This window comes from Calliopsis andreniformis, unplaced genomic scaffold, assembly GCF_051401765.1.
Source record: "Calliopsis andreniformis isolate RMS-2024a unplaced genomic scaffold, iyCalAndr_principal scaffold0022, whole genome shotgun sequence".
Taxonomy (NCBI): domain Eukaryota; kingdom Metazoa; phylum Arthropoda; class Insecta; order Hymenoptera; family Andrenidae; genus Calliopsis; species Calliopsis andreniformis.
The window spans coordinates 2,052,562-2,073,948 of record NW_027480432.1 but is presented as its reverse complement, the minus strand read 5'-3'; the positions used below and the strand labels follow the sequence as shown (position 1 = coordinate 2,073,948).

At 34.2% G+C, this 21,387-nt stretch overlaps 6 protein-coding genes and 1 non-coding gene across 7 annotated transcripts; 4 read left to right on the top strand and 3 right to left on the bottom strand.

Annotated features, from left to right (window-relative positions):
- The first annotated feature begins 276 nt into the window (after positions 1-276).
- On the top strand, positions 277-2,509 carry Riok1 (RIO kinase 1). The gene is made up of 5 exons (XM_076390539.1): positions 277-449; positions 515-1,563; positions 1,632-1,843; positions 1,941-2,228; positions 2,288-2,509. Exons 1-5 carry the CDS (start codon positions 394-396, stop codon positions 2,387-2,389), a joined length of 1,707 nt encoding a protein of 568 aa, XP_076246654.1. The 5' UTR covers positions 277-393; the 3' UTR covers positions 2,390-2,509.
- A 294-nt stretch (positions 2,510-2,803) lies between these two features.
- Positions 2,804-3,874, top strand: LOC143186781 (DNA repair protein XRCC3). Its single transcript, XM_076390554.1, has 4 exons — positions 2,804-3,093; positions 3,180-3,310; positions 3,382-3,591; positions 3,665-3,874. Exons 1-4 carry the CDS (start codon positions 2,910-2,912, stop codon positions 3,872-3,874), a joined length of 735 nt encoding a protein of 244 aa, XP_076246669.1. The 5' UTR covers positions 2,804-2,909.
- Positions 3,654-5,831, bottom strand: LOC143186780 (RNA pseudouridylate synthase domain-containing protein 1). The gene is made up of 4 exons (XM_076390553.1): positions 4,796-5,831; positions 4,490-4,733; positions 4,134-4,410; positions 3,654-4,065 (listed from the first exon to the last, which is right to left on the bottom strand). Exons 1-4 carry the CDS (start codon positions 5,000-5,002, stop codon positions 3,915-3,917), a joined length of 879 nt encoding a protein of 292 aa, XP_076246668.1. The 5' UTR covers positions 5,003-5,831; the 3' UTR covers positions 3,654-3,914.
- LOC143186769 (E3 SUMO-protein ligase RanBP2) lies at positions 5,659-16,044 on the top strand. The gene is made up of 10 exons (XM_076390536.1): positions 5,659-5,756; positions 6,210-6,435; positions 6,511-6,687; positions 6,785-7,097; positions 7,182-13,597; positions 13,683-13,919; positions 13,995-14,339; positions 15,104-15,465; positions 15,543-15,668; positions 15,743-16,044. Exons 1-10 carry the CDS (start codon positions 5,685-5,687, stop codon positions 15,767-15,769), a joined length of 8,301 nt encoding a protein of 2,766 aa, XP_076246651.1. The 5' UTR covers positions 5,659-5,684; the 3' UTR covers positions 15,770-16,044.
- A 33-nt stretch (positions 16,045-16,077) lies between these two features.
- On the top strand, positions 16,078-18,583 carry Yip2 (yippee interacting protein 2). The gene is made up of 8 exons (XM_076390545.1): positions 16,078-16,340; positions 16,754-16,920; positions 17,011-17,142; positions 17,236-17,500; positions 17,582-17,757; positions 17,836-18,036; positions 18,102-18,256; positions 18,338-18,583. Exons 1-8 carry the CDS (start codon positions 16,322-16,324, stop codon positions 18,417-18,419), a joined length of 1,197 nt encoding a protein of 398 aa, XP_076246660.1. The 5' UTR covers positions 16,078-16,321; the 3' UTR covers positions 18,420-18,583.
- Positions 18,584-18,641: 58 nt separating this feature from the next.
- Positions 18,642-20,452, bottom strand: LOC143186775 (odorant receptor 10). The gene is made up of 6 exons (XM_076390546.1): positions 20,177-20,452; positions 19,333-19,874; positions 19,161-19,260; positions 18,982-19,089; positions 18,762-18,917; positions 18,642-18,698 (listed from the first exon to the last, which is right to left on the bottom strand). The coding sequence occupies exons 1-6, from the start codon at positions 20,450-20,452 to the stop codon at positions 18,642-18,644; spliced, it is 1,239 nt and encodes a 412-aa protein (XP_076246661.1).
- Trnag-ucc (transfer RNA glycine (anticodon UCC)) lies at positions 20,006-20,077 on the bottom strand. The gene has a single exon. It is a non-coding gene; the product is annotated as a tRNA-Gly (tRNA).
- Positions 20,453-21,387: the final 935 nt, after the last annotated feature.

Below are 21,387 nucleotides of genomic sequence, written 5' to 3'. Positions count from 1 at the left end.
ATCATGGATAATAAACACTAAAGAGAGGAAAATATTTTTAAACTTTTTCAAAGGATTATGAATTTTAAAAAAATCTAAAAATAAATTAACAATTTTATTTAAAATTTCATATGCTTGATTTTAAAATTATCAAGCTTATTTATTATATATTTTATATATATATATATTTTAATGAAATTACTTCTCATGTAACAGAAAAAGTTATCAGTGGTTATCAACTTTTATCAGGATATCGTCATTTGTAAAGCGCCTTAAAATTTCAAAGGAAAATATAACCTCATATTTATTTAAGTTTTGAGTAAACCTGATCAAGAATTTCATATTCTAGTGTTCATCTTCGCATGAAACATTTGTAAATATTTCACAAGTGAACACTAAAAAAAAGTTGTCATTATGTCTGAACAGAGCGAACAAGGACAATTTAGTGATGCTGATGAAACTGAAATATCGTACGTATATTATCCAATAATATCCTCTTTGTTTATATAATTTTGATAATAGAATCTTTTTACAGATCAGAGACATACAAAGGACAACCTCTCTTTCATTCTGAGCTTTCCAAAAATCTGAGTAAATTACAGATTTCAAATGGCAAAGAAGAAGAAGAAGGCGAAGAAGATAATGACGACGACGACGACGATGATGATAATGATTTAGACGACGATGGTCCCGTTTGGGATGTAGATGACAATAGAATTGGTTCGAAGGATGCTGTAAAAAATGTTCAAGTTCAATCTAAGAATGCTCAAAATATTTCCAATAAGATTACTAATTATCAACCATCAGATAAACTATTTCGACGTTACGCGAATAAAATTAATATTGAAAAATATGAAGGCCCATCTTTACCAGGACATGCAGCAAATCTTCTTATAGAGAATGATAAACGAGCAGAAAAAAATAGGCTTAGAACAAAGGACAAACATGATCGTGCAACTGTTGAACAAGTCCTGGATCCTCGTACAAGGATGACATTGTTTAAGCTTTTAAATCAGGGTGTAATTGCAGAAATTAATGGATGCATCTCAACAGGAAAAGAGGCCAATGTTTATCATGCTACCTCAAAGACAGGAGTAGAATTTGCAATAAAAATATATAAAACATCAATTTTGCAATTTAAGGACAGAGATAAATATGTTACTGGAGAATTTCGTTTTCGTCATGGGTATTGCCGACATAATCCGCGTAAAATGGTACGAACGTGGGCGGAAAAAGAATTCCGAAATTTGATACGTCTTCAACAAGGGGGAGTAACTGCTCCAAAACCAATCTTACTACGTAGTCATGTGTTACTAATGGATTTCATAGGTACTGATGGCTGGCCATCACCTAAACTAAAAGATGTTGTCCTTACCTCTTCCAAACCAAGGAAGTTATACAGAGAATGTGTTGAAACAATGTGGAAATTGTATAATAAATGCAAGCTTGTCCACGCTGACTTGAGTGAATACAATATGTTATATCATGATGGTTCTATTATAATAATTGATGTATCTCAGGCAGTTGAACATGATCATCCTATGGCACTTGAGTTTCTCAGAAATGATTGTACAAATATCACTGGTATGCAAACATAGTTTTCCAATAGCAATATCTTTAGTATATTAAGAATTATTATTTTCAATTTTCAGAATTTTTCAAGAAGAATGAAGTTGGTGTGATGCCTGTCAAAACATTGTTTGATTTCATAACAGATCCAACAGTAACTGAAGAAAATATGGATAATTATCTAGATGCATTATCAGAGCAAATGACACAACAGAATGAACAAGAAATTGATCCTAAGCAACAAATAGAAGAACAAGTATTTAAGCAAGCTTATATCCCTCAAAATCTGACTCAGGTATTATTCAAGACTAGCAAAATGTAAATAAGTATAAAAAAAGACATTAGTCAATAAAGTTCTACGTGAAAATTTGCACTAATAAAAACATGTTTAGGTCATTGATATTGAACGGGACATAAAGCTTGCTAAATCTGGGAAAGAAGATTTAATATATAAAACTCTTGTTGGTTTAAAAGCAGACTTATCTAAACCTCTTGATACTCCGGAAATTCTTTCTAAGAGTAGTACAAAAATCAATGATGCAAAAGAGGAAACTGATTCGTGTGAGGAAAGTGATAATTCTGAAGAAGATGAAGGTAGTGAAGATGAAAGTGTAGAAGAAACTGAAACAAAATTTGTAAATTCTGCTCGACCGCGAAACGAAAGCCCAGAAAGTAAAAAGGTAATGTAATTCATTTTTTAAGCTATTCCTTTTTTTTTTAATGTCGCATAAAATTTCAGGCACGAAAAAAGGCAGTAAAAGAACAACAAGCTGAAAAAAGGAAAAGTAAAATAAAAAAACATGTAAAAAAACGAAAAGAAAGAATTTTAAAGAAAAAATAGCAAATGATTAATAACAAATAAAGATGTATAAAAGAAGTTATATTTAATTATTTTTTATTTTTATTTTTCAATCTTGAAAGAAAAAAGTAATAGAAATATATTTCTTTTTCCTATGTAAAATAAAAATCTGAGTCTCTTTTCTTTGTTTCCCCTCAAATATCGCAGAAAATAAAGTTTTTTATTCACTTTTTTAGATATATTACTCTGTTTTGAAAAACCGCCATCTATTCACTTCCTGGTAAAGTTGTGTTGTACATATATATATTTAGTATTCATGTTTGAACACAATTAATTCGCATCTTCCGTTTTGCGATCAAATTTAGCAACTATTAAATAAAATTTTGTATAATTGTTTTCGAAATAACAATAACTAATGGAAGATTATTTTGGTATTATTTTACATATATTTATATCTTGAACAGTACAAATTTTAGAAACAGAATTTGCATGATATGTTTTGTTATTTTCAATTTTACATGAGATTACATTTTTTTTCCTAAAATCAGTGAGCGCAAAAATAATGAAGGATCGTGAGAAATTTCTCACAACCGGGTGTCCAAAATTTGATATGTTGCTTCAAGGTGGCATCCCTACACGCGGGATTACACAAATTTATGGAGCAGCTGGTACAGGAAAAACTCAGTTAGCTTTGCAACTGTGTTTAACAGTACAATTACCAATAGAAGAGAGTGGTTTTGCTGCTGGTATTTATTGTATTTAACATCTTTTTATGTTAAAGCAGTAAATAAAAATCTTTCTCTCTCAATTGTGCATAAAATGCTTCTTACAGGTGCTGTGTACATCTGTACTCAATCTATTTTTCCATCAAGGCGATTGCAGGAATTAATACAGAAGTTAGAAATTACTAAGAAACATGGAATAAATGGAGACAAAGTATTTGTGGAACATGCCTCAACTACTGTAATCATGAGATGCTTCTATTATCAATTTTGAAGATTCTCAGTAGAATACTCAAATCATTATTCTTTTAGGAAGAATTGGAAATATGTTTGCTCTACAGAATTCCAATATTAATGTCTGCACAAAAGATAGGATTAATAGTCATTGATTCAATTGCTGCACCCTATAGGGTAGAAGATTGGACAGATGAAACTAACAATAGAGCAAGAAGTTTAAGAACAATTGGCCAGCAATTACATAAATTGTGTAAAAATGACATGTGTATAATCTCTATTAATCAGGTAACAAAGTCTGAATTTCTATTATAATTTTAGATTATTTAGTCTTGTTAAATACTTTGCAACTTGTGCATAGGTAATAGCAGCTGTTGATTCTCATGTCCTTAATGATAATTTGAGTGAAAGACCAGCCTTAGGAACAGCATGGTTGAGCATGATAACTAACTCTATATTGTTTTATAGAGCAAATTCTGTAAGATATGCTTGTATCAAATTATCATCAAATTTGCCAGAAATAACTATTCCATTTGAAATACAAGGATCTGGAGTTAGAGCAATAGATTGAACACAGAAAAATGTAATATAAAACAACTAACATGTTCATTTTATTTCATAAGATTATAAATATCAGAAAATATATTTTCATCCAAAACTCGAGCAACACTAGTTGGTAACCATTCATTTCTTGGATCAGAAGCTTGAAATGGATCTATGCTTCTGACATCTAAGTTTTCAATGTCATTATTCAATATCAACCTTGAAAAGTAAATAAAAATGTCAATAGAAATATATACAGTATATAAATGTACATATAGGAGTAATACCTGAAAGAATGTAGAAATGTTCTATAAGGTTCTACATCTTTCCTCTCACTATAAGTGTAATCTCCTATCACTGTGTGACCAATATAAGAACAGTGAACCCTTAACTGATGTCTTCTACCAGTTCCAGGGCATAATAATACTTTAGTAGCAGGTTTTCCACTTCTAAAACCTCTTTCCAATACTACAAGTATTGTAAAAGAGCTCCTAGGTTTTTCACAAAAAATGTTATCACTAACACACATTTTGTGGTTCCCTTTTTTTTCCCTTATATCAATCCCTAACAAAAAATCAGTATCAATTAATATGACCCTATGACAAATTATGCTGTAAATAGAATGTTTTTTATAGCTACCAACCAATTGCTTTATCTACAATAATATATGGTTTATCAATGTGACCGTGAAGTAATGCCAAATAAAATTTTTTTGCTGTTCGTGTTTCAAATGCATTTGATGCAGCTCTTGCTGCTTTTTTATTGAGTGCAATACATATAACTCCGCTAGTTGCATAATCTAATCTATGTACAAAATGAAATTCATGAAATAAATTTGGATTGGCTAATTCTGGTAAAATTCTCTTTAATTCTGACTGAAGTGTATCCTAAAAATAAAGACATTCATCAATGCAATAAATATTTGTTATGATTTATAACTGTTTCATACCTTGTTCTCAGGATTATTACTATTGATATACATATCATATGGTTTAGAAACTATTAAAAAATTCTCGCTTTGATGTAATATATCTACACAATTTTTATATTTAATTTGTGTAATGTTTCCTAACTGAAACTTCAGCAACTTTATAAATACTTGTATTAATTTCAGAATAAATGTGCTGCAATTGTATAGTATTTTATTTATATTCATTTTGTACAATAATCTTGATTTATATATAGATGATTTATATGCATTTAAAACTCTATATTTTATAAACAAAATATATACATATGCTAACAATAAAGCTATTTAAATTCCAATATCAACCATATTTCCTATACATATGTATATGTGTATTAAATAAATTATAATACTAGTTTTCAAACACAGTGAGCTCATTGTTTGTTAGTGCATCAAATGCAACAAAACAATGACAAATACCGGTTACCATCTTTGGATATTATGCAATTGAATTTCTTATATTGTCAGCCTGCTTTGCATGTTTTATATTTTGAATTTCATTGATAACTTCATACTGATTGCACTCAATGATGTAATATCAGCTGCCGACACACGACAATTTTGACCCATAATTTCGAGTTTATACGATGAGTTTAACTTTTAGATAAGTCGAATAAAATGATCTATACTGCAATTATTTCTCAAAATGAACTTTTTCGAGTTATATAAATTTGAGATACATTTCAGAGAACAGCACATAAGTTGGTAAACCTGATTTCGATAAGACCGTTTGAAAGAGTTTGTAGTGCGGGTGAAGTCTTATCCTAAAGTACCGTATTCTGTAATAGAGATTCCAATTTCATTTTAATCGAATACTGGTAATTAATTTATAGTGTGATCATAGAAGAAAGTTTCGCATCGCCTCTCAAAAATGTTTCGATCGAAGAAGGATGTTGATCGACACGTGAAAGACATTTTGATCAAACTTAGAAACTCGGAAGAGGTAAGGTTATTTTTCCACGATAACGTTATTACCAAACATTGCCGGATATCATAGTTCATTGAGTCATGTTCGAATTTTTGCTTACTTTTCTGTCGTAATTTTCCTGATATTTTGAATGAACTTCGTCCAGATATCAACTTAGAACATGTTTTATCTAATGTCAAGTGTATTGTACAGACCAAAGACCTTGACTCGTTTCTGAAAGCGATGCATGGTCGTATATATGTTAACCTATACATAACGATTTGGCGGCTTTCAGGAAATCGTATAAAAAATATTTTTTTTTTAAATAAAGGAATATCAATCTATATTTTTATGTTGAATACGATTTTTTCAACTATTTAAAGTATTTTTAATGATATTTCGGCAATAATTAATGTAACAAAAATATGTTTATATTTAGAACAAATCTTAAGGATATTTATTTATATGTTCTATTGTGTTAAATTATAGAAAACTCTTCGATGTTATAACATAGCGAAACTGTATTATCAAGTTGGAGACTATGAGTCTGTGAAGAAGTATGTTTCTAGTTACTTGGGAATACGAAATAAATCTGCAGCAGCTCATAAATTACTGGGTCAAGCTCTTGAAGCTTTAGGAGAGATAGAAAATGCTTTTATAGAATATAAATTGTCTCTTGAATTAGAACCAAAGCAAGATGATCTTGTTTTAAAAGGTTTGTCATGTTGAATCTATATTATTTTTGTATTTGAAACTGTATATTTATTTTGTATTTCATTGTGTTAATTAGTTTGTGAACTCTTGGCCAATGCGGATGTTAAAATTGATGAAAGCAGAATAAAATATTGGATAGAAAGGGCTGACAAAACATTTCCACATCATCCAATAGTTTTTCAGTTAAAAGAAAAGGTGTTAACTGTGGAAAAGACAAATGGTACCAATGAAGATCTCGAAAAACTTATTACCTGTATGTATCAAAGTGTCATATTTTTTTTTTCAAGACTTTACAACTTTGTTAATTACAATTCTGTACTCATGTGTTGTATTAATTTGCTTTTTTTTAGCTGAACTGTCAGTACGACAAACAGATGTTCATTTACATGTTAAATTGTTGAAGCACTATATAGGAAATCGCAGGCTTGAAGATGCATATAATCATGCTGCTGGAATAGAAGCAACGCACAGCCATAGAAATAGTATTGTTTGGTATCAATCATTAAGTGAATTACTTATAGAGTGTAAAGAGAGTAAAGAATCAGATTGGACATTTTGGATGTTTTATCTGTCTGTATTAGAAAGATATGCAGCACTTTGTTTAAAAGAACAGGGTAATATTATGAAGAAGAGTATAGCAGATACTACACAAGCAGTATTTAAGTAAGTATATTGTCATTAATTAGGAATTATTAATAATTGTCATTATACATCCAATCTTACTTTATTGATTTTTTTGTATGGCAGCTTTGATCAAAGCTTAAACGAATTTAAGTCAAACAACTTCCCTAACCATGCTGCTTTTACCGAAAACATGTTACTGCATATGTGGGGTCAATTACATTTTCATCTGGCATGTTTATTTTTACGAAAAACCAAGGGAGGGGAAGATAGTTGGACCGAGGCGGAACGATTATGTGGACCTCTTTTGTTAACTGCGCTACATGTAACACCTATAGACCCCACTGCTGTATGGACTATGCATTTAAAAGATCAACTTAAAAGCCAAGTACACGTGTGGTATAGAGAAGGAGCTTACAGATGTAGTCAAACTGGTCATGTACTTCAAGATTATGGTCGTGAGAATCCTAAAAAACTATTGGATAAAATCGATAAATTTTGTACAGCCTCATGGCGGGAACGAGTGTATCATAGAATCTTTATTGGTCGTTTGTATCAGGATGGTAAAGCAACGTCATACTTTGCAAATTCCTCACTTTCAAATCCACCATTACGCTTATGTTCATATAATGAACTAAAACGATTCGACGAGATCTCGGAAGAAGTGTGGCCAGATTCATTACACCACCAAATCTGGCTTGGTTTGAGAAACCAGCCTCGCAGTTCTCAAAATAAAGATAATGGACCGCAGTGGAATCAAACGTCACACGTCTTCTGTGAGCTACAATTTTCTGTCTTCAATCTAAATCAGGCAGCCCCTGATAGTCTGAGTCGTCTCGATATAGATGCATTCTTAAACGCAGCAATTTTCTGTGCTGCCGCGGCAATTCAGGAGCAGCAGCTAAGTGGATTCTTGAATCCTGAAAAGCTGCCTACGTTGCCAGCGGATCTTACTAACACTCTTTGCACTAGCGCCCAAGAGAAATGGTGGTCCTCTGCTTATAAAGTCTATTCTATGGACAAACATAAGACACTCGAGGACGATCTAGGAGAAATAAGATTGGAATTGCAACGAGGATTAGAAGTCGTTCGTTGCATAGGAAACCATGGATTGCATCCAGTTCTTTTAGTTCATTTGGCAAGGATATTTCAGTACAGAGTCGAACAATTAAAAGAAATGAATCCAGAAAGTCCTGAAATAGCAGATCTAGAAGCACGTTCGGAGATGTATTGGTCGAATGCGATACCACTTCTCGAGAGACTACAAAACAATCAGGTTCTGCGCGTGACGAATTCAAAGTTCTTTAATTATCAAGGAAAGGAAATGAACAATGCAGAGTTAGTTAAAGCTCTAGAGGAGGGTAAACTGCGTTTGGCTCAGCGGTTCGTGCGAAACAAGTGGTATGAGAAAGCAATTGACGCATTGCAAGCATTGAAGTGTCCAGAGGCTTCATTCCAGCAAGGACAAATGTATGAAATGCTTGCAAATGAAATCGTTAGTTCTATGCCTAAAGAAAGTTTAACATCTGAAATGAGATCTCAACATATCGTCATGCTTTCAAAAGCTAGGGAATGTTTTTATTTAACATTAGACCGATTGCGTAGCCCTGGAACAAACCCGAAACATCCTTTGAATTCTGAACTGTTCACACACATTGCCGATATAGAAAACAAATTGAAAAGAATTGATCCAGACTTGTCACGGGGGGACTTCAATAAAAATGAATGCGACGGATTGTCGGATGAGAGTTACTCGTCTGCTCACAGCGCAGTAGATCAACAAGTTGGAAATGCTATACCAACATTGACAGGGCTGAGTGCATCGATTAATGTGCTTAGCACGCCGCAAAAAAATCATCGCACTCCGAAACAGTCTAGTACTCCCTACAGGCCACAACATCAAGATTTATTGGATGTGTCGCGGAATCGTTCAGAAGCGCGGCCAAGTCCTGAACGTCTCGATGCTCAAATTCGCTCAATTAATCAAATGATTCATGCGAAAGAGAGCATGATGCAAGCAATAACAGAACAAAACAAAACCATATTGGAGTTAAACAAAACTTTAGTGGAGAAAGTTGGAGAATTATCGAAGGAAATATCAGAGCTGCGAAAAGAGATTCAAAAGCAACGTACTGAACCAATTAATGTTAACCCTAATTTGGAAGAGGATTTATGTCTCGTAAATGAAGAAGACTATAATGAATTGAACTATAATGCAACTCAATCGAGTCCAGCATTTACGATGTCGGGATACATGATCACACCATCACACAGACATCCATACTCTCAATCAGTTTATCCTTCAGCTACAGCGTTTCAGGGCTATTATGCAGGAGGGATGTCGTTTAGCGACCCGAATGCACAAGCAATTCCTTCCTTGTGTCCTCCGAGTGTTTACCAAATGCCAGTCCTATATCCTAATGCTGCTGGGACAAAAATGCCCGAGAATCTATTGCAACAAGGTCTGTTTCCAACAAGGTTGCCAGACTTGATGCCACCGGCGAATCAACCTTTGCAAATTCCACTTCAAAAAGTAGAAACACCGAAGACCGAGACGATTATAAAAGATGCGCCTGTGAATAAAGTTCCACCGGTTAATGTAGTCATTACTACTTCTGATACTCTTCCAACTACAGTACCAGTTGTACAACCGACACTTAGTGTAACAATTCCGCCTCATTTCAGGCAAGGAGGCACTACTACACTACCTCCTACTGAACAATCTGTTCCTCATTGTTATCAAATTTCTATGCCTTCTCAGGCTACTATACCAACTACAGTCAATTTACCACCTTTGGCAACGACTCTTACCACTACTCCAGCAAATATTTCTGTGTCTGAAACACCGAAAACCGATGCTGCAAATATTTGCCCAACTGGTTCTCCGAATGGTTCAGATCATGAACATGATCCGATACCTGATTTTGTTCCTGTTATACCATTGCCTGCAGAGGTCAAAGTTACTACTGGAGAAGAAGATGAGGACACATTGTTCTGTGCAAGAGCTAAACTTTTCCGTTTCGTGGATAATGAATGGAAGGAGCGTGGTATTGGAAATGTTAAGCTGCTCAAAAATAGCGAAGGAAAGGTTCGTCTAGTTATGCGCAGAGAACAAGTATTAAAGGTGTGCGCGAATCATTATTTAACACCCGAGATGGAACTAACAGCTAAAGCAAATAATGAGAAAGCGTGGTTTTGGGTGGCACATGATTTTGCTGATGGGGAATTTAGAGTAGAAAAATTCTGTATTAGATTTAAGACTGTAGAAGAAGGACTCTCCTTCAAGGAACACTTTGATAAAGCCAAAGCAGGACTCACACAGCCTTCTGAAAAAGGGGCTGAAATTAGCACTAAAGTTGATACTACAGTAGCCATCGTAGGATCTGAAAAGGCGAAAAAAGAAATATCTGCAGAGCAAGTAACAAGTGTACCTACAGAACCTACATCCGAAAAATCAAAACCTACTGCAACCACGACAGTTATTGGAGGATTTTCATTTATGACAACGCCAATTATACAAAAGGTAGTTACTACAGAACCTTCTAAAGTTACTAGTAAACCTGAAGCAGTCAGTCCATTTGCTGGATTCACGTTCAATAAAACAGTAACAACTGCAGACAGTTCTGTAACTGGAACACCGAAAACTGCGATCGCTGGAACAACTACAACCCAGCCGTCTACTTTCTCATTTGCAAAAACAGTTGCACCTTCACAAGTGGAGGCTCCATCAATACCAGTGATTACTGAAAGTGTTCCTCCTGTAAGCATTCCTCAGTCTACACTTAGAAGACCTCATGCTCCACCTCCTAGTGCAAATGCAGCAGCTACTTCTGTAGGAATTCAAAGCATAGATGCAAAAATTGAGAATGAAGAAGTATTGTGCGAAGACAAAATAAGCCTCCAGTATTATAATAACGATACTAAACAGTGGGAGAATAGAGGAATTGGTCAAATAAAGATTTTGTGGAATTCTCAGTCAGGCAAAATTCGATTACTAATGACAGAAGAGAACACTTCAAAAGTTTGCTATAATTACAATCTTTTAGCTAAAATGCAGTTCACATTAAAGGGTGGCAGTAGTAACAATGTTGTTAATTGGAGTATTCAATATGGTTCGGATAAAAAAATAGGAACGTTTGCAGCGACATTTAAGACAGCTCCTCAAGCATCTAAATTTTATAGTACAATCACGAATAGTCAGCAGAAGATGGTGAAGGACTGTATTTCTGCAGAGAATATGAAGAAACCAGAAAGTACTAAAACTCAGCCATCTTTGGCTGAAATGTTTAAACCACCAACTGGCTCGTGGGAGTGTAATAGTTGCTACACAAGAAACAGTGCATCAGATACAAACTGCATAGCTTGTCAAGCACCACGACCTTCTGCAGCACCTAAAGTAAGCACTCCACCTACTACAACAACCACTACCGCTACAAACCAGGTGCCACTTTCACAATTATTTAAACCACCTGCTGGCTCATGGAAATGCAACACTTGTTATATTGTTAATACAGCTGAGAACAATTACTGTGTTGCTTGCGACACTCCAAAGGATCCATCTATGCCACCTAAGCCAAAAACCGATGGTTTCCAGACAGGCACCACTTTTTCTGGCACTACTCCGACGTTTACATTCGGTATTCCACAGGATATGGCTAAAAAGAATGGAAGTGGATTCACGTTTAGGCTACCTACATCCAATGATACCACGGCTGAATCTAAAGGTGTAACATTGACCACCGAGACAGATACAAAAGCTGACACTACAAAATTTATTTTTGGCGTGCAGCAACCTCCAAAACCAACTACGCCTCCAAGCAAGGAGTCTCCCTTCACTTTTGGATCACCAGGAAAGTCATTTGGTTTTAATTTTGTAGCGAAGTCTCCGGCAAAATCTCCAGGAGTCGGTGAAAATAGCGAAGAAGAGGTAGTTGAAAGCGACGATATTCAGTTTTCGCCAGTAATACCCTTGCCAGATAAAATCGAAGTCAAAACTGGCGAAGAAGATGAGGAGGTTCTTTATAGTCACAGAGCTAAACTGTTTAGGTACGACAAGACGGTGAATGAATGGAAAGAACGTGGTTTAGGCGACATTAAATTATTACGACATAAGGAAACAGGCAAACTGAGATTGATAATGAGACGGGAACAGATCTTGAAAGTATGTTTAAATCACTTTGTTCTTCCTAATTTGGAACTCAAGCCGAAAGATGATAAGTCTTGGATTTGGAATGCTGCTGATTATAGCGAAGGTGAAGTCGAGCATACTCTATTTGCGTGTCGTTTTAAAACAGCCGATATAGCTAAACAATTCAAGAACATAATTGACGATGCGAAAGAAGGAAAGGAACTTCCTGCTCTTCAGAAGAGTATTGAAAAGGATGCAGACGCTTCTGCTAAAGCTTCCCCGACTCAGGAGATTGAAGTTTTGTATGAAATGAAAGTCACACCTGAGGAAAAGGAGGCTGCATTAAAATTGCAGCTTCCAGAAAACTTTTATGCATATAAACAAAAACCAGATTGCCCTGGATGTATAGGATGTAGGGAACCTGAAATACCATTTTCATCTTTGAATAAAGTAGAATCAGATCAGAAACAAACTACTGCATCTACGATACAATTTTCTTCAAAATCTAATGATACAAGTGCTATGACTACTGTTGCACCTGCTCAAACACCTGTTTCAAGTACAAATATGCAGTATGCAATTCCAAATGTTTTCAACCCTAAGTTGTTTAATGTAAAGTCAGCACAATTTACGGGGTTTTCTTATTCCACAACACCTTCTACTACATCATCCGGCAGCAGCGATGTCAATGAGAAAAAGACAACTGGTTTTTCGTTTACAATACCGCCAAGTCAGCCTAGTGCAAGCGAGGCAGAAAAGTCTGCAAGTGGAAAACAAAATATTTTGATGCCTGAGACTCTAAAGATCTGCAGTCCTTCTCAGACACAGACTTCGACTACTACTTCTACTCCTTTCATGACACCAACATCAACAACGTCCACAACATCCATATTTGGAGCGGCGAAAACAGAAAATCCATTCGGTTTGGGTTCAGGAAAGAGTATATTTGGGGGAAACGTGTGGAAAGGTGTTAGTACAAGTAGTTCAGAGTCCATATTCTCAGGCAGTTTTAACTCCCAGCCACAAACTACAACTAGTACGACATCTATCTTTGGTACAACTGCTCCAATTTTCGGATCCCCTGCATTGAAAATTGAATCTACTACAAGTAATAATTCGTCCTTGTTCACGACGAATTCCACGACGACTACATTCGGATCGACTGGCAAGACTACTAATTCAGTATTTGATAATACCACCACACAGTTTTCATTCAACCCTTCTTTGACGGCGCGTACAAATGAATCACCTTTTGGAATTTCTAATTCTACGACAACTAATATTTTTGAAACAAAGACAGCAACCACTCAGGAAAATGAATCTCAAAAGGATAATGGTATAAGTTTCCTACCAGCTACAGACATATCGTTTTCTGCTTTAGCAGCTAAAGCCCCTCAACAAGCATTTAAAACAGGTATGTTCTTTTTCACATAATTTTTCAGTCGAGTAAAGGATCTGTGATTAAAAAGAATTATCCTATTCTTATTAATATTTTGCAGACCCGAACTTCTCTTTCGCTGGCGCTGGAACCGCAGTGTTTGGTTCTAAGTCATCGGCGAGTACGAATAAATCTGCCAAAGAAACGAAGGTAACCACAAAAGGAAAAAAAGATGAGAATGATGAAGAAGAGGGCGATGAAAATGAAAATGATCAAGAACATGATCCTCATTTTGAGCCTGTTGTACCATTACCTGATGTAATTGAGGTACGCACTGGAGAAGAAGATGAAGAGAAAGGTATGAATCGAAATAAGATGCATAAAATATTGAATTTTGATGTGTGAGCGCTTAAATGTTTCTATTTTGTTACAGTATTTTGTGAAAGAGCCAAATTGTATAGATACAACAATGCAACCCGCGAATGGAAGGAAAGGGGTGTCGGGGAGATGAAAATCTTACATCATGCAGGGCATGGAACATATAGATTATTGTTGCGTAGAGATCAAGTTCATAAAGTAGTATGCAATCTTCTACTGACACCAGACATAAACTTTAGTAGACTTAGTACCTCGGATCGTGCTTGGGTTTGGGCTGGTATGAATTATGCTGAAGAGCAATCGTGCGTGGAACAATTAGCAGTTAAATTTAAGAATCCAGAACTGGCAGCAAAGTTTAAGGATACAGTCGACAAAATCCAACAAACATTAAGCGAAATCCGTAAGGACTAAGACACAATCATGTTATTCATAATGCTTTTCTTAATTGCTTCTGACTGCATGATTGTGTATCCATCATACATTATGTATCACCATATGATACTTATGTTTTTTTATTGTTGAACAATGTTAATTATAAGTTTACTTATAAAATGTACTATTATTTTTAAATATTATAAAATAATATAAATATTAATATTAATTTTTCTCTTTTTTTTTTAAAGATAGTATATTATACTTTGAGAATATTTCTGAATACTTTTGTGTTTTAGCTTAATTGTGATATTTGATCGTGATATTTCTTTCTAATATGAAACTGTATAACATTGTTCTGTTAAGTCATTTTTAACTTTATACAATTCAATAAAACAATAGGAGACATGTGATGATATTTTATGCTTTATGGTAAATAAATATTGATTAAGTTAAACTTTAACCAAATTAATGCATTATTGTAAAATTTGTTATAAGCGTAAATTCTTTTCTTCATGACTCTGAGATAATGTTTTTCGTTTTGTTTATCACACTTATGTAAATTAAGTTGTATAAATACATATTTCATTGGCAAAATACCGCAATAAAAATCTATTTTTTCTCACTAATTAACATCAAAATTTATTTTAAACTCATTTATAAGGTAATCTAATAAATGTAACATGTAACAAGTAAGCTTCCATCAATTTTTAAATGCTTTTAGCATTTTTTATTATGTCTGTTCGCTTTTAGGAGATACGTTATGTATCAATGTTGCTTTCGTAATTGCAGGTGAAAAAGTTACAGAAGACAATCCAGTGGTGGAAGAACCAGAAGAAGATGGTGATGGGGATGAAGAAGAAGAAGAAGAAGAAGAAGAGGAAGATTATGATGATGATTATGAGGAGGAAGATTATGATGACGATGATGATGATGAGGAGGAGGAGCATGAAGATGAGGAGAAGTTAATCGTTTTTGAAAAGAGAGCAACTCTGTTTGTTAAGAAAGATAAAGAAGCCAAATGGAAGTCTGTAGCTGTAGGAAATTTAAGTATTTATTACGACGATATTGACGGTGCAAAAATAGCATTTAAGGCAGAGGAAACAGATGTGCTCTTAAGTGAGACTATTATCACTAACAGCACCCAGCTACAGGTAATACGTTAATTCTATTTCTATTATTTGATAATAATTAAGTAGAAATTAATTTGAAAACTTTATGCTTCTTTAAGGTCAATGGAAAAGAATGTGTTTGGACGGAAGTCAATCATGCCTTGAGACCAGTAGCAAAACGTACTTTGAAAGTAGTCTTTTCATCGACTCGAGCAGCGCAACAAATGTACAAACATTTTCAAGATGTAAGTAAGAATTTGCAGAAAATAGCACAAGCGAACTAATGAGAAATGCTAATTAATATTAATTTTTTTAACAGGGACTGCAACATGCAAAATTTTTTTAGATTTTTTTTTTAAGACTTTACATAATTCAAGTCAATTCTATTGGAACTCTTACGCGTTCATCGAGAATATGTACAATGAATCACAGATAGACAAATAATAAATGAAACCAATAATTCAAGAATAAATTGTGGAAAAGATTTGGATCTAAATAAGTTTATGTCTTTCGTATCTAGTTTTTAAGATTTACTTGATAGAGAAAGTATTACATGTTATATAAATTAGTAATGTTTGACTGAGGAGGAACTTAATAAAAGATTTTGTTGAAATGTGTTTGTTTAATATAATTCCATTTAGAGAAATTGAAACCTCTGGACTTACTTGCATGGGGTGAAAAAACGCTTGTGACGTTACTGAAGCAAGTAATCCCACTTTGCCTACTCTGATAACTATAGTCATATATATATATAAGTACACGTATAGTGCACTCAAAGAGCAGTCGTACTGTCGTGTCGTAATTGCCTATATCAAAACAGTTCATATACAGCGCGTTACGATTCGAATCTTTAAATTGTATTTAATTTATTGCATAAAGAAAAAAATTTATTTACACAATGTCTATTGTAACGAAAGGTATGTAAAATTACTATACATTTACTATATGAAAACAAACGACAGCAGTCTACTTTGTTTTCACAAATTTCATGAATAATTCTTTGTATTGTTTGCTTATTATCTTTTTTGTAGATATAAAAAATATCAATAAATTTGAATAAATATAAATTCTTTTTTACTTTGAAATTCTACTTTTAAGATATTTATCATATATTTATTGTATTATTTTTGTATAAAATTTTGCAAGTCTTTCTGACCTTTGATCTCAGATTTTGCTCCCATGATACTGGCATTCATTGAGTATGATGTACAGTATAAAAATTATGTTATCAAATATTTAATAATATTTAGAGTATTATTGCATTAAACAATTGATTTGTTTTTTAATTAAATATGCAAAATAATTTATGTAAGCATACCTTTTTTTACAGGTATTTTCATTGTTGCTGCAAAGCGTACTCCATTTGGTACAATGGGTGGTATATTCACCAATAAAAGTGCAACTGATTTATCAATAGTTGCTACAACTTCAGCTTTACAATCAGCAGGTTTAAAACCTGAACAAGTGGACAGTGTTGTCTTTGGCCATGTATTGCTTGTATGTATTTAAATCTCAACTTTATAAATCACTTTTTAAAACAATCAATCATTTTGTCTTTGAATAATATACACAGTCATTCTTTTATAGACATCATCTGCTGATGGTGGTTTCCTAGCACGTCATACTGCATTAAAATCTGGTATTCCTTTAGAGAAGCCAGCTTATTCAGTAAATAGATTATGTGGTTCTGGATTTCAAGCAGTAGTTAATGGTGCACAGGTATACTTTTTTCTATGATTATATACAATAAAAAAAATTTAAACATAATTTTTTTAGTATAAATATTACAACAATAATGTTCATAATATTTAGAGCATCTTAGTAGGAGAATCTAAAATAGTTGTAACAGGAGGGGCAGAGAATATGAGCCAAGTTCCTTTTGTTGTAAGAAATGTTCGTTTTGGTACAACATTAGGACAGAAATATGAGTTTGAGGATGCGCTGTGGCTTGGACTGCTTGATACTTATTGCAATTTACCTATGGGCGTGACTGCAGAAAAACTTGGATCTCAGTATGGTTTGAAGAGGGAAGAAGTAGATGAATTTGCTCTACGGAGTCAACATTTATGGAAAGCTGGTAAATGCTTGCTACTATTTAATATACTAATTAATTAGATAAGGTAGCTAAAACTAGCTAAAGGTAGCTAAAACTTCTCAGCCAATGATGCCGGCCGTTTTAAGGAGGAACTTGCACCTGTAACCGTGAAGACTAAGAAACAAGAAGTTGTTGTGACAGCAGATGAACATCCACGTCCTCAAACAACTATTCAGAGTTTAGCTAAGTTACCCTCTATTTTTAAGAAGGATGGTTTAGTTACAGCAGGTTCTGCATCTGTATGTGAAATCATATTCAAATTCAATTCCTGTGCTGAATTTACACTTTTCATATTTTATGTACATTGCGTTTTGCAGGGTATTTGCGATGGCGCTGCAGCTGTGATTTTAGCTAGTGAAGAAGCTATTAAATCTGAAGGACTTACACCGCTGGCACGTTTAGTCGCCTACACTGTCGTCGGCGTAGACCCTAGTATCATGGGAATTGGACCTGCGCCAGCTATCAAAGAACTTCTTAAAATTACGAATAAAAAAATGGACGATATCGAACTTGTTGAGGTAAATTTTTTTAACAGATATTTTGTTTGGATATGAACTCAATCTAATATTTCTTATTCCACTAGATTAACGAAGCGTTCGGTGCTCAGGCATTAGCGTGTGCTAAAGATCTTAATTTAGATATCAACAAGTTAAACGTGGATGGAGGAGCTATTGCCCTTGGACATCCAATAGCTGCATCTGGTAGTAGGATTACTACACATTTAGTACACGAACTCAGGTACATTGACAATAAATCAAATCTTTTTCTTTTTCTAATACTAATTAGAATGCTAATTTTGGCAATGTATTACCTTTGCAGAAGGCGAAAAGCAAAATTGGGTATTGGCTCTGCTTGTATTGGTGGAGGTCAAGGAATAGCTGTGATGGTCGAAGCTCTTTAATGATAAGACCGTCAAGCCTCGTAACAAGAGACTCAAATCGTGCAATTAAAATATGAAATACGTGTTCATGTTTATATTTTTGATATATTCTATATAATGATAAAAAATCAATGAAAATATTACATCTATACTACGTTATTAATAAACGTTTTACATTATTTTATGTACAATTGAATTTTCATATATTTTTCTACAACAAATTTTTTACACTTAACAAAAGATTCACGTATTTGCAGAAGTTTGCAAGACAGTGAAAATGGAGTAGGACATACGTAAAATCTAAAAGAATAATGTTAATAGATATAAGGAAAATCCTCATGTATTTAGTCTGCATGTACTTACTCGAACAAAAGTTTGTAAAGACAATTCCATTATATTTCCTGCAGTTAGAATGAGAGGCTTTTGAGCTCTTACCATTATAATTTGTATAGCTCGTTTAAAGTTCTGAGATTCATTCCACCAATCGCTCCAATAAGTAGCCAAAACTACACTTGCGCTCTGCAATTGCGAGTCTTTCAAGCACGATTTTTTACCAATTTTTTCATTCATAGAAATTACGTACATGAAGATATAATTCATTTCCATGCCAACAAAATATGAATATTTGGTACGTCATGCAGCACATGTACATCGTCATACCAAACACAACAGACGGAATGTAAATTTTCATCTGTAGAAGCAGTAATCATGAAACATAATCATAGGTGGGAAAAACAAAAAAAACGAATGTACACGATATACCTGTGCTATGTTGAATGCTATGAAACATATAATAATACAGTTTACTAGAAATTGAAGGAACACCACTGTACCGAATATATTCTGGATCTCTTTCGAGAAACTGTAAATATTTAATAATTCGGCTACAGATTCGAACCATAGAAAATATCAAATCCATATCTTCGAGACTCACTCGAATATCATATTACTGTGCTGAACGCAAAGCTTTAAATTTTCGTAGGCTTTCTTGCAATTATTTACAGCGGACTTTCTGACATCGATATCGTCTTTGGAAACAATCAGTAGCTTATCTGTTCTGCTGTTTATTTCAATAATATTACGACTGAGGAGTGTTAGCTGGCAACAAGCAATCGTGATAAAGCCTGTTATCAAAGTATCTATCGCTACGTTGTTGAAGCAACAGATTATAATAGCCACAGTTTGATGGGTCGAAGTAATTTCATATGACGGTGAAGTCGTCACATTGTAAGGGTACCATCCTTCCATTGGCAATTGCTTCGACTTTCCAGCGAGCATATTCGCAATTGGCGTAATACCCCAGCAGAATACAGCCATTGCTCCGAAACTTTGATAAGCGATATGGTGAAAAATCCCTTGCCATGTGTAATGCGTTACGATGCGTTCATATTTCCCATTATCTCGATTAAATATTTCACTTTTGGTCACGTCTATCAGAGCTTGAATTCGATTTTTCCGCCAAAGGATAAGAATCACCTACGTCCATTACAAATTGTAAAGAATACTTCAAAAAGTAGTCTATCGATTTATCATTATGATAATTACGGTCTTGGGTAATTTATTTTAATTTTTTAATCGATAGAAAAATAAAACAAAAAACAAAGTTGTGCGATGGCCGGGAATCGAACCCGGATCAACTGCTTGGAAGGCAACTATGCTAACCATTACACCACCATCGCACGTATATTTGTACTTTCTAATGCTGCCACCAAATTCATAGTGATAGAGAAATCTAGACGCATGATTCAAGTGCATAATCTGAATAAGATTATACGAACCTTGCAAGCGTGAGTGGCATTCGTCATCAAAATAGTTGCACCTGCAACTATTTTTTCCATGTTCCCCCAGCTTATGATAAGGTACGCGATTTCAGAGACAAGGAAAATTCCCAATAAAAAGATAAAACTGCAAAGGGTATATAAGTAGTACAAATATCGATACTTGCTCTTATTGGGCCACATGCCCATATAATAAATCATCGATAGACTAATATTTAAATGCCTGTTGGGCTTGCACTGCCTCAACTTGGTTTTCTCTGGTACGAATACGTCCATCCTCTTAGGCAAACGATTTTACTCAACTTGGGGGGCCCACGAGAATAGAACACTTGTCAAATACCATAGGACATCAGCTGATATTTCAGTTCTGTTGTAGGGTTGCAAGATCTCAATCGAGGGACCCCAAGATTATAGAACAACCGTGCAGTGCTCTCTAATCGCGTTTTGCATTTTCTATTTAATTGAGTGTTACTCGGTACGAACCAGAGGGCTGTAATTATGCTCCATTACAGAGAATAATTTCAACGTTTGATAACAGATCGATGGAGGGTAGAATCTCCTAACATTAATTTTATACTATTGCAATTCAGTGCTGGTTGCGAATTCTACTTGGCAAGATACTGTTCTTGATTTAATCTGCAGAAGTTTAATCATTTTTAGTGGTCTGATAAGTTCGAATATTCCTCGCATTCTTACAAGTAGTAACTGATCCTTTGTTGATACATGCACAGCTCGAGATAACAGAGTATCAATCATTCAATTCAGCTGGCTTGATTACGACAATCGACCTATGTTCAGGCTCTTTTTATTAATCATAAGCAAAGCATCTCGAGAGATTAGAGAAGACCTATTTTCGATGGTAATTTTCTGCCCGTGAATAACATTCGCTAACGTAAATGGTTAGTCACGCTATCTTGCGATACTGAAGAATATTAATATATAAAAGATCATAAATGTTGATACGGGTTATTTTTGTTATTTTCTTAAAAAAATGAAGACTTAATAATGGAGCATCTATCCAATTTGTTCCAAATCTTAAGACTTCGGTCATTGTCCCAATCCCAAGAGGTGACACGCGAAAAAAAAGTCAAAAAAATCTGAAGAATGTTTGAGATCAGAATTGATAAGTGACCTGCAAAGATGCTACAGAAATACTAAAACAAAATTAGAAAGCATTTTGTGGAGGAATGGTGGGGAAGTCACTGGTTATC